The 21,806-nt window shown below is 45.1% G+C and overlaps 1 protein-coding gene across 13 annotated transcripts in view; it reads right to left on the bottom strand.

Annotated features, from left to right (window-relative positions):
- Window positions 1–21,806, bottom strand: part of KALRN (kalirin RhoGEF kinase) — a 457,536-nt gene that overhangs the window by 72,611 nt on the left and 363,119 nt on the right. For 9 of the 13 annotated variants that reach the window (XM_079310809.1, XM_079310810.1, XM_079310805.1 and 6 more), the window contains exons 34-35: window positions 21,706–21,735; window positions 19,899–20,145 (exon numbers count right to left, since the gene is read on the bottom strand). In XM_079310809.1, the coding sequence (XP_079166935.1) occupies window positions 19,899–20,145; window positions 21,706–21,735 (277 nt within the window). Of the gene's footprint in view, window positions 1–1,724; window positions 1,984–19,898; window positions 20,146–21,705; window positions 21,736–21,806 lie in introns of those variants that run through there. The other 4 variants (XM_079310812.1, XM_079310813.1, XM_079310808.1 and 1 more) reach the window with 3 other exon arrangements.

The raw sequence follows: 21,806 nt of genomic DNA, 5'->3' as shown, positions 1-21,806 counted from the left end.
GAACGCTGTTCCCCCCAGGTGATCGCTGACAACACAGAATACATGAAGTTAGAGCTTCAAAGCTCTGGTTGCCACATTGAAACATCTCCAATCTTAACGGGAGAAGCTGCCAACAAGGGCACACTGACGCTGTAATCTGGGGCAGCTGAAACCCTTGTCAAATAAAGGTCAGGTTTGGTACCTGCTTAAATTCAGGGAGTCTTTCACTATCTCAGGTTTTCTTTAACAAATACACCACCACAGACAGCCTTTTAGAGCTTTTCGCCCCCAAAGTTTACAACCAAGGACAAGAAACAAGTACATCAATTTGTATCACAAAACACCTTTTGTTACCAACCCAGTAAACTAGAACTGTAAACACAGTTAACATTTCAGTCCAGAGAGAAGAGCCAGCTGTTTCCCTTTCCCCCTTCTAGAGACCTCTGTAGGCAGGACAGGCAGCAGGGAGATTTTAATCCCTTAGAATCAACATTTTCAAGACCAGAGCTCTGTCAGAGAGCTTGAATACTGCTCCAGCCTGCTGCATGGGCCAACACATTAAAGCACAGGCTGTCCAAGAGACGTGGCTTTCAGAGTGGTTTAGTACCACAACCCTTCTACAGGCAGCCCTACCCCTACACCCAGATTACATGTTCCTTCTCAAAGGCTGCAAAACAGCGGCTGCTGTGCATTGACCTCAAGAATCACTTCCTTGGCATGAGGTCGTGAGTCGTGAGCTCTCCCCAGGCTAAAAAAGATCACATCTTACAAAGTAGTGGCAAACTCCATCACCAACTAGTTTGCTGCTGTCACCACATGAGCGTGACTAATTCAGTAATTGAGGAAAGAGGGCTCCTGCCCTGTGAATGGGTGCCTCAAGAAAAGAGTAGGTCCACCCATCCTCAATGTCATCTTCATCTGCTCTTTATTCGGGTTCCAGAGCTACCAAAGTGACTGCATGTGAAAGCTTTAATTATTGGGGAAAATAAAAAATAAAAAATAAAAAGAGGCACAAAACAAAAGCCAAGTTTTGTTCAGGACATTTTGCTTGGCCATTCAGAGAACCGGAAACATCGAAATACCACAAGTAGATCTTAGAAAAACCTCACATTATCCAGAACAAGTCCAGGAGCCATATCGCAGCATAAAGGCTGTGAAACCTTCAGTCAATGCGTCTGAGCTGCGCAGTTCCACATAAAAGCCAGATTTTGATTTTATTTTTACAAGGCACTCCAGCTGCCCTGCCTTTCCCACATCTCTCTGAGCATTTCAGCTCAGCCAGCTTCCCCAGACCTTCCCCCATCACCATTCAGAGATTTGTGAACTGTGAGAAACAGATGTTCTCAAAGCATTTCGCTCGTACTCGAGCCCAAGAAAGACTAGAAAGGAAGGGGGGGGGGGGAATCATTTAAGCAAATATTTCTCCCCGCCCTATTGACCCTACAGTCCCAGGGTGTTTCCTACCAGCAATGACAAAATGTAAAACTATAATTGTGAAACTATAGCAATTCCTGCCCTCTCTTTTCGGTGCCGTTGAAGGCTCTGTCGCCGAGGGCACCGCTGTCCCCCGCTGTCCCCGGGTCGAGGGCACCGCTGTCCCCCGCTGTCCCTGGGCTCGGGGGCACCGCTGTCCCCCGCTGTCCTGTCGCGGGTTCCGCTGTCCCCCGCTGTCCTGCCGGTGTCACCGCTGTCCCCCGACCCCCATCCACCCCCGGGCGGGCTCCCCACGCGCGGGCCCCACCGACCTGTGCAGGAGCAGCAGCAGCAGCACTTCGCCAGGAGCCATCCTACACCGGAGCGGGAGGGATAGCCGCGCCTGCCCGCTTTCATGCTGCCGTCGGGCTGCTCATGGCAAGGAGCCACCGGCCCGCTTGCGAAGAACAACAAATCAAATAACAACAACAACGATGATAATAATTAAAAAAGCAGAAATTTAAAAAGGTAGGTGGAGGCGGGAGCAGCGCGGCAGAGCCGCTGCGGCCGCGGCAGAGCCGGCAGCGCTGTCCCCCAGCCCGGCGCGCTCCTCGGGGGCGGCGCTGCGGCGGGGCGGAGCGCCCGGCCCGGCCCGGCCGCGGCTTGGAAGGGAAAAAAAATATAACAAAAAGAGTTTACAGCGGCAAGAAATGCAGAGCTGCGGTATCTGCGCCCGGGCAGGCGGTATCCCAGATCGAGAGCGAGAAATTGCCTTGGAGGAAGTTTGCTAATGCTCTGATACGTTGCGGATGGGGGATTCCACCAAAGCCTTTAAAAGGCAAAACTTGTGTTGCTGCGGGGTTTTTTTAAACTTCATAATGTTCTTGACTTCCCTCCCCGCCCCCAGTGCCATTCCTTAACTTAAGCATCTGACAGCTAAAACTCTTTACAACTGGCTGAAAATACTGCCTAGCCGGCTGTGATCCCAAGGGTCCTGCCTGCTTCCTGCAGCCTGAAGCACTGCAGAGGGAATGCCGATCCTTGTGACACACGCGCCCAGACACTCGAGATCCAGAGGCATGGCTTGCTTTGGAAGGTGCCAGCCTGTTGTGTTAGGATTTCCCACCTGAAGCACAGAAAACTGGAGGTGCCAAAAACATCCCGAACCTTGCTGGAGGCTGCTGGTAGGAGAGGTCGGGCAGGATTCCAGAGCAACAGCATCATAGTTTTGCACTCTTGCATCAAAAGTTGAACAGACCCAACAAGCTATTTCTCCCAGGTAGACATAGAGATTGAGAGGGAAGAGCACAAGGCAGATGTGCCATTCTTTGTGCCACTGTGTGCCAGGGCTTCAGCCCGAGCGGGCACAGCTCCACTGGTGCCACAGACTGCTGATGGACTAAGGCTTTTGGGAATGGCTTTGGGGTAAGGGCCACTCCCAGGGAGCCAAAAGCCATTTGGGGACAGGAAGGAAGGGTATGGCAGAGTGCTCACAAACCCACCCTGCGTTGTGGGTGCTGTTGTCCAGGGGCAGGCCTGGGTTGAGTGGTTCCATGTAAATGTGGGGTGGGATCATGCAGAGCCTGAAGGAAGCCTGGCAGAAAGACCCCAGTACCTGGTGCCAGGAGAGGGACAGAAAATCTTGAGAGACTCCTTCCTTCACACTGACAAGTATGAAACCTTCCTGCTTCACTTCTGACTGCTCTGCAGGAACTGCTCTTTGACTATGGCCTCACTGGAAGGACTGACACCCTTGTAACATGCCTGAAGCATGCCAACTTTCCTGCCAATGCCCTTAAGCACCAAGGTGTTTTCAGTAGGTGAGAACAAAGGGCACTGTAACTGTTTCCCATTTGCTGTGTGTTGTGTCTTTCTTTGACTTGGGTCTTTGCCTATCAGAGTGCTGCAACGGAATGTCTTGAGGGTGCACTCAGGGCTCTGGTGCCTGTAGCAGGGAGATAATATGTCACACATGAAGCAGAAACCACAGCTGCAGCCAGAGAAGGAAAAGATGGGCTGGGAACCAGCTGGGACACCCTCACCTTCTGCACCTCTTCCTTTCTGTGGTTGTCCCTGCCATGGCTCTGCAGGCCGCAGCTCAACTCAGGTTCTCTGAGCGATTCAGGAAACTTGCAGCAGGGCTCTTCCGAGAAGACAGCTTCCTACTTCTCTGCTTTCTACTTTAAACTGCATCTCTTTTCTAACTAATCTCTTTTCTAGCATGTCCACCATAACAGCCCCCACCTGATCTCAGCCTGCTTTGTACAAACAGGAAAGGGGGAAGGTCTTCACTGGCATTTCACTGCTCATCTGGCATCTGCCCAGACCTGCAGTACAGGACCTGAGGCAGGAGCAGGTCAAGCACAGTGCCTGGTTTGACAGATCCCAGCTCTTGGTGGGTTTTAAAAATCATAATAAGAAAACCTTTAACACTCCTCATTTAAGGAACTAGGAAACAACCTAAGATGTTCACCTCTAGCATTTCACCTGTAAATTCCTGTGACTCCTGGGAGAGGTGTCCACCCTGAGGAGCCTTCTGGGTCTCCTCCAGCTCAGCATATTCTGTGATTCTGTGTGAGCCTGACAACAGGGCCTGGCACGCTTGGGGAGGCAAGGGGGGAACTGGGCTGATCAGAGCCATCAGCTGAGAGCCATAGTGGTGGAAAAACATGGAAAGTGTGCCAGCAGAGGAACCACAATAACCCTGCCAGGGAATGAGGCTTTGCTAAACCAGCACATGGACATGGAGTCTGAGACTGTGAGGAGGGTTGGGAAGAAAGGTTGTAGCTCTTGTAATTGCAGCCAAACTTTAAATCATAATTAAGGTGCAATTTCAGGTCTTAAAAAAACTCCTTCCCTAATTAAAACAGAATTGGAGTAATTATTGTGGGAGGAGACAGGCTCTGCCCATCCCCAAACTACAGTTCCAGCAGTGTTGTGAAGGTTATCTCTATAAAGTTCCTCTTTAAAAACACATACATCCATGCATACTCACTGATGAATGATACATGGAATAAATATTTCACAAAATAAGCCTGAAAGCTGCATTCTTAATAACTGCACTATATCAATTAGCTCCTGTAAAGAAGAGAGGAGACAGGCTGGGCTAGTCTAGTTCAGCTCCAGCCCTAGCTCTGAAAAACATCTGTCAGCAGCAACAAATAGGAACTATGCTGCCAACTGCACTGAGTCTTTAGCTTCAAATAGAAATTCAGCCTTTGGGATGTAGAAGTGTTGCAGAGATTGTCTGGGGGGTGGAAATCTGTACAGCCCACTTGCTCGAGGTGAAGGGCAAGGAGCTGCTTGTCTGGGACTAGAAGATTATTGGACAGGATGAATTTATGTGTGACTGTGGTCCATGAATTATCAGTACATCCCCTGACAAGTAAAACATCCCTGCCTCTGCTCCAACCTGTGCCTGAGTCAAAGAATAGAGTCATAGAATGGTTTGGGTTGGAAGGGACTTAAAGGTCATCTTATTCCACCCCTGCTGCCATAGGGAGGGGCACCTCACACTTGATCAGGCTGCTCAAAGTCCCATCCAACCTGGCCTTGAATACTTGGCAGCCACAAAGTCTCCAGGTAATCTGTTGCAGTGCCTCACCACCATCACAGCAAAGAATTTCTTCCCCACACCTAACTTAAATTTCCCCTTTTTTACTTTAAAACCATTGCCCCTTGTCTTATCACTATCTGCCTTTATAAAAAGGCACCCTCCCTCTTTCCTATAAACCCCCATTACTGGAAGGCTGAGTCACAGAAGTTCTTTAAGGAAACATCTCCTGGCAGCACACTCCAAATGCTCCAATCATTACCTGCAGTGGAGTGACCAAGGAAATGTTATGGCCCCTTCTGGCTGCATCTGAAGCTGAGTCTATTAGCAGTGTGCCTGCACCATGGGCTGTGTGTGCTGCCCTGCCCAGCACCAGTGATGGACGGGAAGTCATCTCAGTCTAATGTCAGGATGACAAGGAAATTGCTTCTGTCTACTCTTAAATACTCCTTTAGAAATTCCCCAGGCGTATGAGTTACTTTCATATGAAACCTGAGATGGTCTGTAAAAAGTACTGTTGTTGTAGAGGAGAAATATCTTCTAATAGTTGTACCCAGCCTTTCTGAGAAATATTTGGGCTGAAAGACAGAAAACAAAAATTTTCACTGCTTTCAGTGCTCCCTCACACCTGCAGCAACTATTTTATTTTCTTAGGTTATGAACTGAGGGACCTATTTGAGAGAAACAAAGGACAAATAATGAGGGGAGGTAAACTGGCATGGCTTCATTTTGGGTCAACACAAAAGCAGTGAAATAAGCCTGGCCCAGATTGCCCTGGAGGTCTGTAATGCAGAACAGCAGTGACAATATTTCTCCCATAGTAACAGGTGCTGTTTCCTTCCCCCCAACACATGCACTGGGAGATGAATAATGTAATAGCTGTCAGGAGCATCTGTTCATTACTTATGCAAGTCAGTCCTACATTATGCTTTAGGGTGTAAAGCAATCTCTGCAGAAAATCCATCCCTATGGACATCACTATCATGGAATAAGATGTGCTATGGTTGATTTATTTTTTTTTTTAATCCAATGAAGCTTAAGTATTAGCTACCCCTTTCTTAGGGAGGAATAGCAAACCAATTATCTAATAGAAGTAACTGATGGAGGGCAAAAGGAAGATGGATTTGTACAGTTTTAAAATATATTTTAAATATTTGGTGTGGCTTTTGCAGCATCAAATTCAGATAGTGCAAAGAAATGCATGAAATTTGAGTTTTGTAAATAGGGAGAATTAAGTACTTCTACAGAGCAATTCATAAAGTGCAGGCAGGACAGTAAATATGGATGTGAGAACCACCAGGACATAGCAGATTTCAGATTACAGTCCTGCTTCAGTTCATGGAGAAATCAGGAGTTACAGTGCAGCTTCAGGAGCCAGTAGATGCTGGTTTCATTACACATTCTGTCACTTGCTTTCTGGGTGACTTTATGGAAAAAAAATACCATTTCATGCCTCAGTTTTCCTATGTGAAATAAAAGGATATCAGCATTTCACATTCCCTATAAAGTGGTCTGAAACAGAATTCCCTTTAAAGTGGTCTGAAACAGAGATTAGACATCCTACACTGAACAACAAGAAGGGCTGTCATTGTTAGCTGAGTCTTGAAATGAGTGTGGCAAAACATGGCTCTGGCACTACTGGCCTTTGGAATCAGCATTAAAAAGCATCTTGATCAATAAATCTTGCCTGCAAATGCTACTTTCAAAACCAGGTAAATCTGAACAACTGGAAGGAAACAGATTGGCAGAGTGAAGCAGTCCTTGCTCAACCAGCACATTTCAGTACATTATTCTTGGCTCTGGCTCCTGCTATTTTCAACAGCACTAAACATTCATTAGATTAAATCAAATGAACCACATTCTTTAAAAATAGCCAGAGCCTTGTCGTGCCAGTTGGAAAAAACAACAAGTTTATAGGATACTAAAACAGATAAAATAAATTAAAAATAAATAAATAAATGGAGTCATATTCCCTCCTGGTGCAAGAGAGCACAGCTCCAAGGAGAGGTTTTTGGCTTCTCAGTTCAGCACAGTGGTAGGCAGAAAAAGAACATTCTCAACTAGCTAAACCAAACAAATTCAGAAGAAATATAGCCAGTCCAGCACAACCTCCATGCTGAACTGCAATGTAGGCATATGTTCAGCAAATGTTAGGATATATCATCCTTATCTCTGCTGTGGGTGTCAGCACAGGATAGATTTATGGCAGCTTAGAAGAGCTGCCATGACCTAACAGCATCCTGGTCCACCAACTCTACTGTGAAGCCAAAGGGCACAGCCAGAGCTGTCTGCTGTGCTGTGATGGACCTCACCTTTACACACTGCTCACCCACCTCTCCCAAGCATCACAGCCACCCCTGACACCAGCCTTCCTTTCCTTATTTACAACCCATCTTTTCTCTTTCTCTGCGTTCTATGAAGGAAGAATTTCTACAGAAGGAGAGAAGTTGCTTGGAGACTTATCCCAGAAAGTATCTTATAAAGATCATCAAGTAAAGGTGGATAGTTACACATATTTGCTTTCATGTGATTCAGTCTGTTTGAAGTGAATTTAGATTTGCCCCCCAAATATTCAGGTAGGTACCAGGATAGTTTCACCTGCTTTCAGAGTAGAACAGGCCTGCAGAACACATGCACCCCTTCAGCCTCCAGCCTACCCTTGCCTCTCACAGAGCTCAGAACAGATTCCTACATTGTCCAGTTCCTCTGGTTTCCTGGGCACAGGACCAATTCCCTGTGTATACAGCTTCTTCCTAAGCAGTACCATCTGCTGACAGTGAGTTCCTTAAAACACAGTTACAAGCTGGTGTAAAGTTACCCCATTTCTGTCCTCCCAGACCTCAGTGTGGGCTCACCTGCCCCTGGACTGGCTCTGCTGCTTCAGCGAGGTCTCATGTGAGCAGGGGACTCCTCTGACCTGCCAGCAGTGCCACCAGATGAGTTGTGAGGCTGCAGCCAAGAGCCTCACCTCACAAACCAGTCTGACCTGGGACCCCCAAGGGAAGCCACGCACCTCATTGTGTTGGTGCAGTATCCAATTTTGCTGGGGAGCTGAGCTGGATGCCGGGCACATCCTGAATGAGCTACTGGTTAGAATAAAAAAAAACCCCAACCCTTCAGCAGAAAAGAGTGAAATAAAATTTTAAAGAAGGTTTGTGTGTTTCCTGAAGCACTTATCTCCATTAGAACAGAGACATATCTTTGGGAGTTCCAGCAATACCCAATGACAGAGGACAAGCAGCATTAAAGCTCTGCCTTTTGGGCATGTTTGGGCTCCTGTCTCACCGTGCTGGGTCTCAGTGGGGAAATCAGGAGCCTATCTCAGCCCATCATAGTCTGCTTTCCAAGACAATCAGGAGCCTCACCCACTGGTGCATGACAAAGGTGAGTTGTTCCCAACAACTACAAACTAACAGTGTAACAAAAATATTCCTAGCCTGCTTGTCCCAACTTGCCTGAGGTTATTCTGTTTGGATGGTAGAAGCCGCAGCTGATTTTCCTGTAAATGCCCTTTCCCTTTCTTTAGAGTAAGTTGTTACCTGTTTTGGTTTGTTTGTTTGTTTAATGGAAGAGATATTCTGCAGCATATTCAAGTTCTCTTCATCACCTTTCCTCCACTCAATACCCAACACAAACAGGGCTCAAGGCAAGCTAAAAGAAAAATTTAAAAACTGGCACACACTATTTGCTGCTTAGGGGGGAAAATTTTCTCTGTTTGGCCAATCTGGAGGAATTGCACTCAAATTAAAATAAAATTCAATGTCAGTATTGTAAAAGCTTATATTTACTTGGGCCAAATTACTGCATTAACTGTATTTTCCACTTTCCTTTTATTCTAAGGTAAAAAGAATGCAGAGGAGTTCTTACCAGGCAATGTTTAGGATGGCAAAGCTTTCTGATTTATAACACCAGATCTAAGACAAGCATAAAAGAATCTGTAAAGCTGCTATTGAAACTTATGGTGGGTATAAATAACAAGGGCACACATAACAGGCAGCCTGCTGTGCAGAGAATTGGGGGGGAAAAAAAAGGTAGTTTTAAAGCTATTTTTATCAGCTGGTGGAATGACTGGCTAGAAAATAACCCTTCTTTTTTCAGTGTGGAGCACCTCTGCCTGCTTTCATTTTTTAATGTCCATATACCAGAAGTTAGATATTTCGAGGATGTTAACTTCCTGACAGACAGGATTTCTCCTGATGCTCTGTACAGAAGTGCTGCTCCTGGAAATGTCAGTGAGCAATTGACAGTCTAGGACCAAAAACTCTGGAAATTCCCATTCTGCTTGGTACCATAAGAACATTGCCAAAAGTTGGATTTCTACACATTGGAATTTCCAGACATCACGAGGCAGAAAACCCTCTTGTCTTTCTGCAAGAGGGACAAGTACATGATGTTGTGGAGCACTTTTTAATCCTATGTTCAGGCAATCTCTTGGTATGTAGCAGTTCCACATTGCATGATAGTTCCATGAGCACTTTGAGTTGTCAAGAGCCAACAGTCCTGCCAAATCCCTTTGTTGCCTTTTCTGTTTCTCCCAGGTGCCTGCTCCTTCCTGCTGCTTCCCCTGTGCCAACAAAAATGTTTGTGCAGCCTCACAGTGAATCTGATCCACAAGTGGATCCAGGTTAAAATTAACCTAGTGGGGGAAAAAAGGTTTGGTTTAGCCCAGATCAGTTCCTTGATCTGCCTTCGTTCTCCTGTCAGAATTGCTCAGATTTCACTGGCAAAGCCTCATGTTGTGTGGCTGTTGCATCACCTGTACTGCTGTGCTGTCTCCTGTCTGGGTGATCCCACTGGCTCTGGTAGATCCTGGCTGCTCAGGTAGGCACAGGACACATCCCTGATGCTCAGGGAAGCTCATCCTCACAGCTGGTGTGTGACAAAATGGGTAATTCCAGCTGTCTGACAATCTTCTGCTCAGCTGAGAGGAGCACCAGCCCCAGTGGTGCTGAGCTCAGCCTGCCTCTGTTGTGCCTGCACATCCCATCTTATGATGGCAATCAGAAGCTGATGGGAGAGGAATGAGCATTTTTGCTTTTGTATGTACAGAAAGGCACATCTTTGGAATAATGACAGACTGCAGCAGATTGAACATTGCAGAAGGTGTCCAGCTCCAGGTGAAGGCTGTCCCAGCAGCTGTCCTGTGGAGCAGCACTGTGTGTGCACAGCACAACCACAGCAGATGTGTCTGAACAGATGTGCAATGGCCACCAGGGTAATGGGATGTAAAGCCTGAGCTACCTTCACCAGCCATCCGTGCACAAAGTTTTTTTAATAAGGTTTTTCACAGGTCAGATTGGCACCAAGAGCACCATGATTCCTTCACCCTGCATGAAGCCTAATTTGACTTTTCTAGTGAATGGAAGCATGTTCTTATTTCACTGAGTAGGAGTCCTGCAGAGTTAATAAGTTCTTCGGTGCTTTTCTGAAGAATGCTATTTAGTTCTTAAAGCCAGAAGCTGTTCTCTGGTACCTAAATGCAATTCCCACAGATTTACAAAGAAACTGGATGTATGTTCCTTGGCAAAATGCAGCTATTAACTTAAAATCCTGAAGATACATGAAATCTACAGAGAAAATAAAGAGCTGGGTACAGTCTCAAAGAAGTAAAACTGAAAATACCTTTTAGAAGTGTATCTTGAGTTCAAATATTTTGGTGCTCCTCCCTAGTCTAGGAAGTAAAAAAATGCCCTTGAAATATGATCACTGGGTGCTACTGTTGAACTTGTAATCTTTTTGGCACACAAAAGCAAAGGGCAATAAAAAACCCTGTCAATTTGGCATCAGGCAGTATAACGTTATTGGTGAGAAAAATGGAACCTTAGGTTCACTTCATGAAAATGGGAGTCACCAAGACTCATGAGCTGCAAATTATCTTGCTAAGGAGAAGTCTGGGCTGATTTTTCAGTGAAGTGTTGGATAATGTATGACTACTGTTTTCCCTGGAAGGCACACCTTTAGTGTGGAGGCCATCCCAATCTTTCCTGCAATATGCAAACAAATTATCTCTATCCTGTGTAAAATTTACTTTGTATTTTGCAAACTCTATGAAGAAAAAAACCCAAACTTATTTGACTGCATTACAATTCTGCAGAATCAGTGAATGTTCAATGCATTTATGAAGAATATATGATACAAATGTAAAGTAGCACTTTCTAATAAATTCTTAGGACATCCAAGGACAAGAATGGATTAACATCTGTTTTCCTGTTTTAGATTGTGAGAGATTTATTTAAACAGATTTATGGAAAATGCAGTCAAATATGGACTTTGCCTCCAAGAAAAGTGCAGTTCTGGAGTTAAAGACAACAACTTTATGAAGAAATAATAGTCTTTATAAGACCAGCTGATATGAATGGGAAAAGATACATGGGCATTTATACAAATGCCCTCCTGTTCTAGATGTTTTAGACCATCATAGTTGTAATAACATTAATTCTACTTTCTAAAATTTGGGATTAATCTGAACTAAGCAAATTTGACATTGTTTCAGGCTCTTTTGCAAAATGTGTAACCTGGGAATAAGTGCTCTGACAAAATGCTTGTGTAAATGACAGGAAAATCAGGCTTCTTGTGTCAGGACCAATATATCAAATCTGTACAGTGTGCTGAAGCAGATACACAGAAACACCATTTCTATTACTGGAAATACATTATTTAACACACATGTGATTTGCATCACGGTTTGTCTATTTCTGGCTCAGACCAGTCAGGGAAATGGGAATTTTAGCAGAACTAGTTCATTTCAAAACATGACCATAAAATAGTTGTTTAAGATTAGCAACAGGAGATCAGCCCAGCAGTATGCAGGCCTTGCAGGGCACAAATACCACATTTAGGATTAGTCCCTTTAACTTTCTGGAAGCTGATAGAGTGGGAAGGAAACATTTTGGGGAAACCAAAACCATCAGTCATTAGTATTTGTTTTACTGCAAGGACCAGTAGTTATAGGTTCAATCTTTGTGATGGTGCTGTTAAAAAGTACATCCACAGTTTGACATTAAGTTAATAGGGATGTTAGGCCTGTACCCAGAACCACCAGTTTACTTTTCCTTTGTGCTTAAGCTTTTAAAATTTCAGGGAAAAGGATCAGGCAGTAAGTTACAGAATACTGAGCAAAGCAGAAAACCTGAGGATCACAGTGAGTGCTGGTGCAGTGAAGCTGGTTACACAGCAAAAAAGCCCAGGCAAACAACTCCCATCCCACTCTTCACCCCACAGTCCCAGATGGATTATGGTTCAATGTCCATCTGTGAAAATGCTAAATTTAGCCTGAGCTCAGAGGAAACACAAGACGCCGGTCATGCACATGCTGCTGCTCTTTGGGATGACCTTCCTGTCAGCTCCATGGGCCAAGTGCTGCAGAGCACCCCTGCTCACCACTGCAGTGCCAGACACACCACTAAACACACAGCAAATACACTTGACTCATTCTTTTTATATTTCTATAGCCTTCCTCCAGGTGTTTGTTTTTCTCTGTGGGGCAGGGGTGTGGGGATGCTCTGGCTGCTGGCCTTGGGTCAGAGCTGGTGTAAAACCTTGTGGTACCAACTGAACTGCCTGCTTGCTCTGGTGTCTCTGCACTGCACTGAGGCACTGCAGCCCCCTGAGGAGAACAAACAGAAGGATCTGTGGTTCTTTCTCAGTTAATAAAAAGTATTCAGACCATTTCCAGCAGGTTCCTCTCCTGGCTAACTGTGCAGAGCACTTTGGATAATCCCTGACCTGATCTCTTGGCCCTGAGTACCACAGCAGGAGAGCTGAGCCCTTTCTTGGTACAACAAGCACTCAGGCTCTGTGAGCACCATTTGTGGTGCTTCAAAGGCCCCTCTCTGTGCTCTGATCCTGCTAAGACAAGGGAAGGCTGAGCCCTGCAGTTCTATGAACACTGCTGGGATCACTGGAGAGCTGGGGACTGGTTTAGGGTCAGGAAGATGCCTCTGGTCTTTGCCAGGCCAAATGGGATGCTCACAGCCCACATTACTCTTGAAAACTATCTCAATTAATTACAATATTTACTCAGTAGAATGGTCTTTGGTCTTTGTGATTTCCCAACAGCTGGGACATCAATATGTGAGCAATAAAAATTAGTTTCCTTTTCCAGTGTGTGTTTGAAGACAAGCTGGGAAAAAAAGGCCTGATGCAGTCTTGTTTGTCAGCATGTATGCACAGCTGAGATTCTCTCAGACCATCCCCTCTCAGATGGTTTGTGGGGCCAGGAGAGGGTTGTGGCCACCCACTCACCCATCCCCTGAGCAGCCAGGGGCCAGCTGGGACCTCCCTTCATGAGCTGCAGCTGAGGAGGGGAGTTCTCACTTCTGTGCAGGACAGCAAAAGGAATATATCTTGGCCCTGAAAAGCACGGGCTGGCCCCAGCAAAGGAGACTGAGAATGCAGGCAGGAGAACATGGGGATTTATGACCCTGGTCTTCCTCAGGGGCTGTGCAAGGAGCTGCAGTCCTGACTGACACAGAGAGGGACACCACTACTGAGTTTCTCTGCAGTTTCCTTGCCAGACCAAGTGCTGAACCCTTTGGCATTCTTGCTGAGTCTCAGTAGTCTATAGCCTTTTAAATTTCCTCCATTTCTCTTTTTTTTTTTCAGTGATAAAAAACAGCATAGACACTGTACTGTGAAATTTGGGGTTAAGCTGACAGCAATTATGTGGATAAATTTTACCCACCCCCTGTCAGAAGGGGAAGCAAAGGCAAAGTAAACAAGAAAATGTGCAGGCCTTCTCTCTTTTAAACAAAGAATCCTGTGTTTAAAATAATGAAAATCCACTGTACAAAAGCAAAGCAACTTCCCCTAAAATAGCCTTTCCTGTTTTATCAAAGCATTCATCAAAATTGTCCTTCTCCATAAAAATAAAGTTCCAGGTAGAGTACTGGAGGCCTTTTGTTTTGACTAGATCACTGAAGCTGAAAGAAGCTGAAGCAATAAATATAAGTGACTTAAATGGTACCTGGTATGTCCCCATGGCTGAATGTAGGTGTTACTATCTAGTGATGCCATACTGCAAATAAAAAATAATGAAACAGAAATACCACATCAATAAAAGAGGGCTATTCACAGGCCATGGGAGTGTGGCCCAGCAGCCTGCACACACCTTGAAAGCATTTGCCACAGCCTGCATGTGAGCTGGCTCTGTGACTTGCTGTGGAGGACACACATCTCCCAAGGATTTGTCAGCTTAGTTTTGCTTTCTTGATGCACCTGACAGATAAAACTCTGGTAGAGTTACAGGCACAGTGATATGGATGCCCCTACACAGATATGGCTCATCCTACCCCTTAGACACAATGAAAATCACATCTCATCACCCAGATTGCTACTTATTTGTTAATTTTTTATGTTATTTTGGACATAACTGTGCCCAGGAGAAGGTATAAGCATGGTTAACTCCAAGGATGGACACTTTATGAGTGTTTGAGTTCTTCTTCAGGGCGACTGTGAAGTGTGAAAGCCCAGAAGTGTGGGATGAAAATACAGCAGTAGGGAGGGGACCAGGCATCACCAGCTCTCCATCACTGCAGCAGACACCGCCCTGCCCACTGAGGCAGAAAGGAGCCAACAAAGTGAAGGCAGACAGACCTTGTCTAATGAAACAGAGGAGGGAAACTCAGTAGAGAAAAAAACAAGGGAAGGGGTGATGTGACTGAACTAGCAAAGTGGTTTTGAATTATTTTATCTTTATTTTCCTACTCCTTTCACAGCTGCATGGAGCCACACTTGGATAAGGCTGTGGCAGACCTTGGTGCCAGCCCACAGAGCTGCCTTGTCCCACCACACTCGTGGCCAACTTGTTACAGCTTCTGTATCATAACCAAAAAGGAGTGAAAATGAACATTCCCTGATGTGGTTTTTCTATGTAAGCCATGTCTTGAACTTGTAACAAGGATGCCATGAGGCACTTAGTGCCAGCAGAAGGGGTGTATGTGATCTCTCTTCTAAGACAGCCTACACTGAACAAGTTTGACTCTGAACACCCTTGTTGGATCAGTATCAGGAACAGAAGTGAAGCTTTGTTTCTTTTTTATTTAAATATTGCATATTTATATTGACAATGGGAGCCTGAACATTGTTTGTCTAACAGGAACCCCATGACCAGCTTACGTACCAGTTAAATCAACTGTGTCACCTAATGAAATGTTTCCTTTCGTTCAGAGCCTTACAAACATTGTAATTGACCACTCTTCATTAAGAGTCTCAGAAATAAAAGCAATTTCTCAGCCTCCACAAGGACAAATGAAGGTTTAATGCAGCGCACTGAAACTTCTGAATCGTCCTCACACAGCTCCCCTGGGACATCAGGAGCCATTTCCATCAAATCTGTTTGCAACAGGGATTGTTTAAAACACAACTGAGAAAGTGTGTGAGCCAATGCAGGTCGCAATTTAAAGCTCAACAGGAGCAGGGATATAACAAAAGCAGCCTGGACTCTTCTCCAGCACTAAAACCCAAATGCTCTTAAAAAACAGAGACGTGGGAAGAAACAATTATGCTTTTCCCTACACAGATGATTCTTCTGAGATCAGGAACTGGAGGAGAGTCTTTCAAACACGGCAAGAGCTGGATTAGCCTCACCAGCTTTGCACACTAATGCATTCAATGACCTGCTCTTTCCCACATGGACAAATTACCAAAAATGCAGGTCTCAGCATGACCTCTTTTTTATTGACACCACTCTTCTCTCCAGCCTTGTTAAATCCTTATTCTGCTTCCTGCTGTCCCAGTCCAGCCTGCCATGCACCCACCAGCCCCAGGCTCTCTCAGGCTGCAGGTGACCCCCAAACACATGAGCTGTGACTGGCACAGCACTGAAACTCTCATCCCTCCTGCCCAAAGGCAGGTGCCCTGCCAGAGACACCTGGACAAAGTGACCTGTCTGGGAAGGACAGGCAAGATGGTCACCCTTATAACATACACTTTGCAAGATCCGTGTTTCCTCTTCCTCTGGAAAAGATCCAGTTATTTCTGTTTGGTCTGACACAAGGACACACCACTGCCACCAAAGCCCTGCTGCTAAGTGGCCTTCAGCTTGCACAGCAAAATGTTTGCACAGCATCTTAAAAAAATAAGGTGCTCATCTCTTCCAGAGATATGCACCAGACACAAGTATCCTGTGAGCAGGATCAGCTTTGGGGCCCTGAACAGGACCTTCCTCTCATGCATCATCAATCCAAAGCAAATGCCATGAAACCCTATCTCTTTTTAATGCCCTCTTTTTCTTTTTGTGATGGAGGTTGCTTAAAATGACTGCAAGAACTATCCTCTGTTACTCTTTGAGTTACCCCATGTACGTGTTTAACGTTCCAAGAAAAACCCTGTGCAAAGGGTCATCAGACAATGAATTTTAAGATCAAGATTTCATTTATTTCTTTCATGGGCCAAATTCAAATTTGGAATCACTCAGTCAAAGTTAACAGGTTGCCACCAGGAATATGCTTGGCTCAGTGGCCTTAATGAAGGTCATTAAACTGCTTTCTATCCAAGTGGATTTCTCTCTCAATTTGAAATTTATGGCTTAATACTTTAGAGCTCAATTATAGGGTAAAAGAGACAAAATAAAAGTCACAGCTTTCCTGTAATTAGTCAAGTGGGATACTTAAATAGAACTTCATTTCTAGTACCAGAGACCTTTCTTTTTCCTTCCTAGGAGTGCTAGTCAGAAAACAAAAGACATCCTGCAAATTCTGGAGTCTAGTACAGACTGCAGACTAATTCCTTTTACTCAATCATCTGTATATCACTTACAAAAGGTTAATGCCAGAAACCTGTTTGCCTTTTTACAGAGGGTAATTGTAAATACTGTTAGAGCATCAGTAAGGGAGGACAGGCAGGAGGCTGCTTGTGCTCTGAACTGTAGTCAGGTCATGAAAAAATCAAATGTGTATCCTCCAAAGGAACACAGCCAGGAGTCAGATGGAAGGCTGAGGGACCAGTTCTTAGTCTCTGCACTCTTAATGACCTACAAGAGAGATATGTACAGATATTTCATTACAAATGGTAGGAAGTGGTCTCTTCTGGGTGTGTTCTGTTATATTCACACCACGTCTTTCCTTTTGCAATATTTTATGTTAATTCACCACCTATTTTCAAAGGAATAGTGTAAAAGAGTGAGAAGAGCCAGACAGAGCACATGTTCAGTTGTGAAGTTTGGTTTTGCATTTCTAGTGGCTTTCAGTTAGACTTTTCAGAAAGGCTCAATGAAGACTTGCACTGATGCTTTGAAAAATGTTCTGGTGATCCTACCAAATCTTTCTTCATCTATTCAGATGTTGGCTGACATATTACTTTCTTTAATTTTCATTTTAAGGACAATAACTAGCTTCTGTGAGCCATGATTCACATTTATACTCCACCATTACTTATAATAGGACCAAACAGTAATTTGCTGTTTCCCTCTAGGAAGATGTAACTATGTTTTGATACTTGGCAAAACTCTGCATATTCTGAAATAGATGTCAAATTCTATTATTAGAAATGTTAAGTTTTGAGCATAGGTACTTTCTGTTCTTGAAATTACTTGTGCTTGTAAAAACAAAGAATCATGTGCCTTGGTAATTGTAAGCAAAATACAGCTATTAACCTGCTTTTCTGCCACTGTGTATGTTTACATACTTGAAGCAGACCAGGAACATCATTAATGTTGATGTAAGATGTGCTAGTCTTTGTTCTGGATTGTAGAGAAAGACAAGAAATTGTGGAAGCCTGGACCAAGTGATTCTGCATGCAACCCATGCCTAAAGGTACTGGAGGTAGAGAAGGGCACAACTGTGAATAGTCAGAAACCATTTGTCATGCTAATCTTTCCAGCACCTCACGAGACCAGCAGGCTCTTTCAGCAGCTACTGCATTTTCCCCTTTAAACTTACTGCTCTTTCTTTATTCCCAGCATCTGTTCATTCAGTTTAAACAATTTCCTGTTTTCCTAATGGAGGGAGAACTGATTAGACACAGAGCCTATTTGCTGTACACTAGCCAAAATTGTGGATTGGGTGGTTATTTTTATTATTTCTAGCTGCACTTCTGGAGATCCCATTAATTCTGAGGCTCCCTGATACAGCTTTGGTATGTGCAGGAAGAAAACTGAGGCCAAGGGGGTAGGAGATATAAAGGAAATAAAGGCCATGAACACATGGCTGGAGCCATCCAGCCCCAGACTCACTCAGCACTTGCTCAGAGATGCTGGGCCAGAGGCAGCTCCAGCCTGGAGTGGTGGCAGTGTGTTAGGAGAGAAAAGCTGCCCACAGGCAGGCAGAGCAAAGCCTTGGGGCTCTGCTGACACAGCCTGGTGGCTTCCAGCTATCAGTGGGTCACAGCCCAGCACTGTGCCCATCCAGCCCTACCTGTGCTGCAGCTGTGTCCTGAAGCTCACACAATCATGCCAAAAGCAGAATCCCCATGTCCCTGCCAGCCTCCAGCCCCTGCACCACCCTGTCTTCATCCTCAGAATTTCCTGCCTCCCTTTTCACAGCCTATTCGTGCAATGTTTAAGTTTTATTCCATTCAAGGAAAAGCTCTAGAACCCGGTGCTCTCAAATGTGTGAGAGGTGTTTCAGGGTGCCCTTGAGCAGAGACACAAGCCCAGCTGCTGGACCATGCTCACAGCAGACACGTCCCCACCTTCCTGTGAGTCATGCTCTTACACACACCAGGCTGATTTCCAGCTTTACCTTTCTGCTAATTCACAGATAATTTGCATGTAAGCAACTGCAGCATTTCTCAGCTGAGGGCAGGGCCCTGGGAATGCAGCAGGGAGAAGGGGTGGCAGCAGGTCTAAGAAGTGCAGGAGCAGTTTGGAGCTCACACTGCAGACAGAGCTGAGGGGATACAATCTGAGAGAAGCTGAGCTCTCATCCCCTGAGTCTGGATGAGATCCTCTTGAAGAGAAACTCTGATATCACACTGGCCCTATGGCACTGCTCTGTCCTGAGTTGTGTCCCACTCCCAGCTCCAGTGGGAATGCAGGCAGGGATTGGGGATAAACTTCAGCTCAGTTTCAGTGCTTTGTCTACAAACAAAACCACCAACCCTAACTTGCTCGAGCAACAATGGATCAAATTCTATTTCTCTTAATGCTGAGTGGAAAAAGAATTAAAAAAGACAGCTCAGGTTGCCAGCTTCCAGTTGAGAGTGGGATGATAGGAGCCTTTCCTCCCTTGGCCTTACTTGTGTTGTGCATGGCCAGCAGTGGGGCCATAGCCAAAAGGAGACCTGCTCTGGCCACTCTGAGCTGAACCAGTCCTGGTCTATCAGTCTGGAGCATCTCCTGAGCCTGGTTGCATGGATGCTGTATGTGGGACACACATTGCTCAGAACAGAACATCAACTAAAGAGGCCACAGACACCACAGAGACAAACAATATTTCACCATTTGTTGTGAGTGAAGCCCAAGCTCTCAGGATAATACCAGTGATGTGTTTTGTTCCACATTGATTGTAAAGGATTCTTTCCCCATTGTACTGTGCCATTACACACTATGTCTCCAGTTCACAAGGTAGTAGAGTGTACCAGTACTCATTGGCAGCCTCTGCATTTACAGACAGGGATATACCAAAAGAACATGAACTAGTGTGCACTTTGGCAATCATAAAACAACATATCCACAATTTGGGGCATCCTGGGTGTATAGACAGCATGGCTTTTCCTCATTCTAGGCCTTTAGGCACTGAAAACAGTCCCTCTTGTTGTTTATAAATCTTATTTTTATCCAGAATCTCAAGACAATGATTACCACATAGCAAAAGACACACATATACAAACACAGATTCATGGACATGGAGTCAGGCTAGTGCTGTGCCCATTCACAGGGACCTGGGAACAAAACTCACCAAGGACTGAACAGCCTTTACCCACTGACTGCAGGAGCAGCCCAAGCAGCTTTGCACTTACATGATACAAAAGGGAAACCCCAAAACAATCTCAAACCAGCTGGGCTGCTGCCTACCTTTTCCTGAAGGGAAGAAGCAGTCCATCTCCACGCTGCTGCGGGAATGGGAGATGCAGAGGGCACTGCTGGGGACCAGCCCCTCCTGGGGTGGGCTCCTCTCCGTGGTTCTGACCAGACACCAGCCTGGCCTCTCACTTGGCCTCTCCAGCAGCTCCACTGTCTGCCCCACCTGAATGCTCAGCTCGCTGCTGTGGCCTGCTGTAAAGTCCTGGAGCACCACAGTTAGTTCACACCCTCCAGACAACTGCCCAGGTCCAACAGGAAAAACAAAACAAACAAAAAAAAAAGAAACAAAAAAAGAAGAAAAGGAATAGACGTTAGCAAGGGTAGGATGAAAGCAATCATCTTTGCAACATATTTACACTGGCAAAGACGGGATTTGTGTTCCTTAGAAGCCAAGTTAATAATTTGTTTTGTCAAAGTTCAACACACTGTGGCCGTGGTTTCCTTTACTTCTTATTGATTCTGCTGGGCTGAAGCGAGACACCAAAGCTACCCACCCAGTAACCTTTTGAATGCTAGCTGAGGGTGGGGTTCAGCTGGGAATTTTCTAGCTGTGAGTGTCGATCAGAAACCCTGTTGAGATTTTTTTTTTCTTTAATTTCTGGGGTCGCTTTCTAGCTTGGCAATAGCCCAGGATGCCTCAGTGCTGTGCTTCATGATGTGACAAATTCCAGCTCATCCCTCTGCAGCACAAGTGACACACATTCCCAGTGGCCACCAGTGCAGTGAGGAAACCTCTTCTTATGGAAGACAAGAAATGTACCCTCATCTTCCCAGAGTTGCTCTAGGGACCTCCTGGGAGGCTACGAAATCCTGATGGGGCAGATCAGAAAAGCTCCTCCCATGCTCTCTGATGGAAGCCAGAGGTGTAAATATATAAACACAGAGTGATTGATTATATGCTGACTTCCAGGATTTGTACCCAGGAATAAATGTATCATTTTACTTCCGTGCTGAGTGCTGGAGCTGCTGCTTTCCTTCAGCCTCACAGCCTGTGACTCTCAAAGAACTGCAGTAACCACAATCTAGCCAGGGACTGGGAATTTAAGCACTTGTGTGTACATAAATAAGTGATTGTACAGATTTTAATTTTTAACAAAGCTTGGGGTCTCTGGAACAGAATTGGATCTCAGAGTTGGATCCTTGCATGTCTAAAAAGGTGTGAGGATGAATCTAAGCTTTTCTGGCCTGATGAATCTTTCTTAATGCTCCTCTGCAATGTGGATTTCTTGCCGCCTGCCTGTCATTAGGGACCCTCCTTCTTTGTCCTGTGTGCTGCCTGCTTCCCTGAGGTGAGCAGGAATCTTTGGGGTCCTTATTTCAGTCACATTTGATATAAATTTTGACAGAAATTAGTTCATTGATGCAAAATTATTAAGATGAGGATAGTAACCAGCATAATAGTATAACTGTTTTCTTAGGATATGAAGCTAAAACCGAGGATAACAGACAATGATTTTAAATGAACAACTTGTAATCCCAACTGAATGGGAAGAAATCTTGTCAGATGTGGGTTAACTGTGGAATCAGTAAAAACTGGAGTCTGCTTCTCAGCTTTAATGGGGGAGCCCTTGAGGAGAGCAAGCACATCTCTACAGACTCCACTCTTGAGCTGGTACAATCTCCAAATCCCTTATCTCAGCCCAAGCAGCCCTAACACACACTTCCAAGGGAACAGCCTGTCTCCCCACTCAGTGGCTTAGGGGTTTTTGTGTCCAATGCAGCTGTGAAAGAAATCCTACTCACAGGGGTGATATTCACAATTACAGAAAGGGGTCAGTGGACAAGGACTGGTTCTCACCTGTCCTGTGTCTCTGCCGTAGACGAAATGCTAGATTTGGGGAAGAAGAAGGAAATATTTCTCTGAAAGGTTATTTGTAAATAAATAGAAAAAAAACAAAC

Source organism: Erithacus rubecula (assembly GCF_903797595.1).
Source record: "Erithacus rubecula genome assembly, chromosome: 8".
Classification (NCBI taxonomy): domain Eukaryota; kingdom Metazoa; phylum Chordata; class Aves; order Passeriformes; family Muscicapidae; genus Erithacus; species Erithacus rubecula.
The sequence above is the reverse complement of the archived record's forward strand: the minus strand, read 5'-3'. Positions and strand labels throughout refer to the sequence as shown.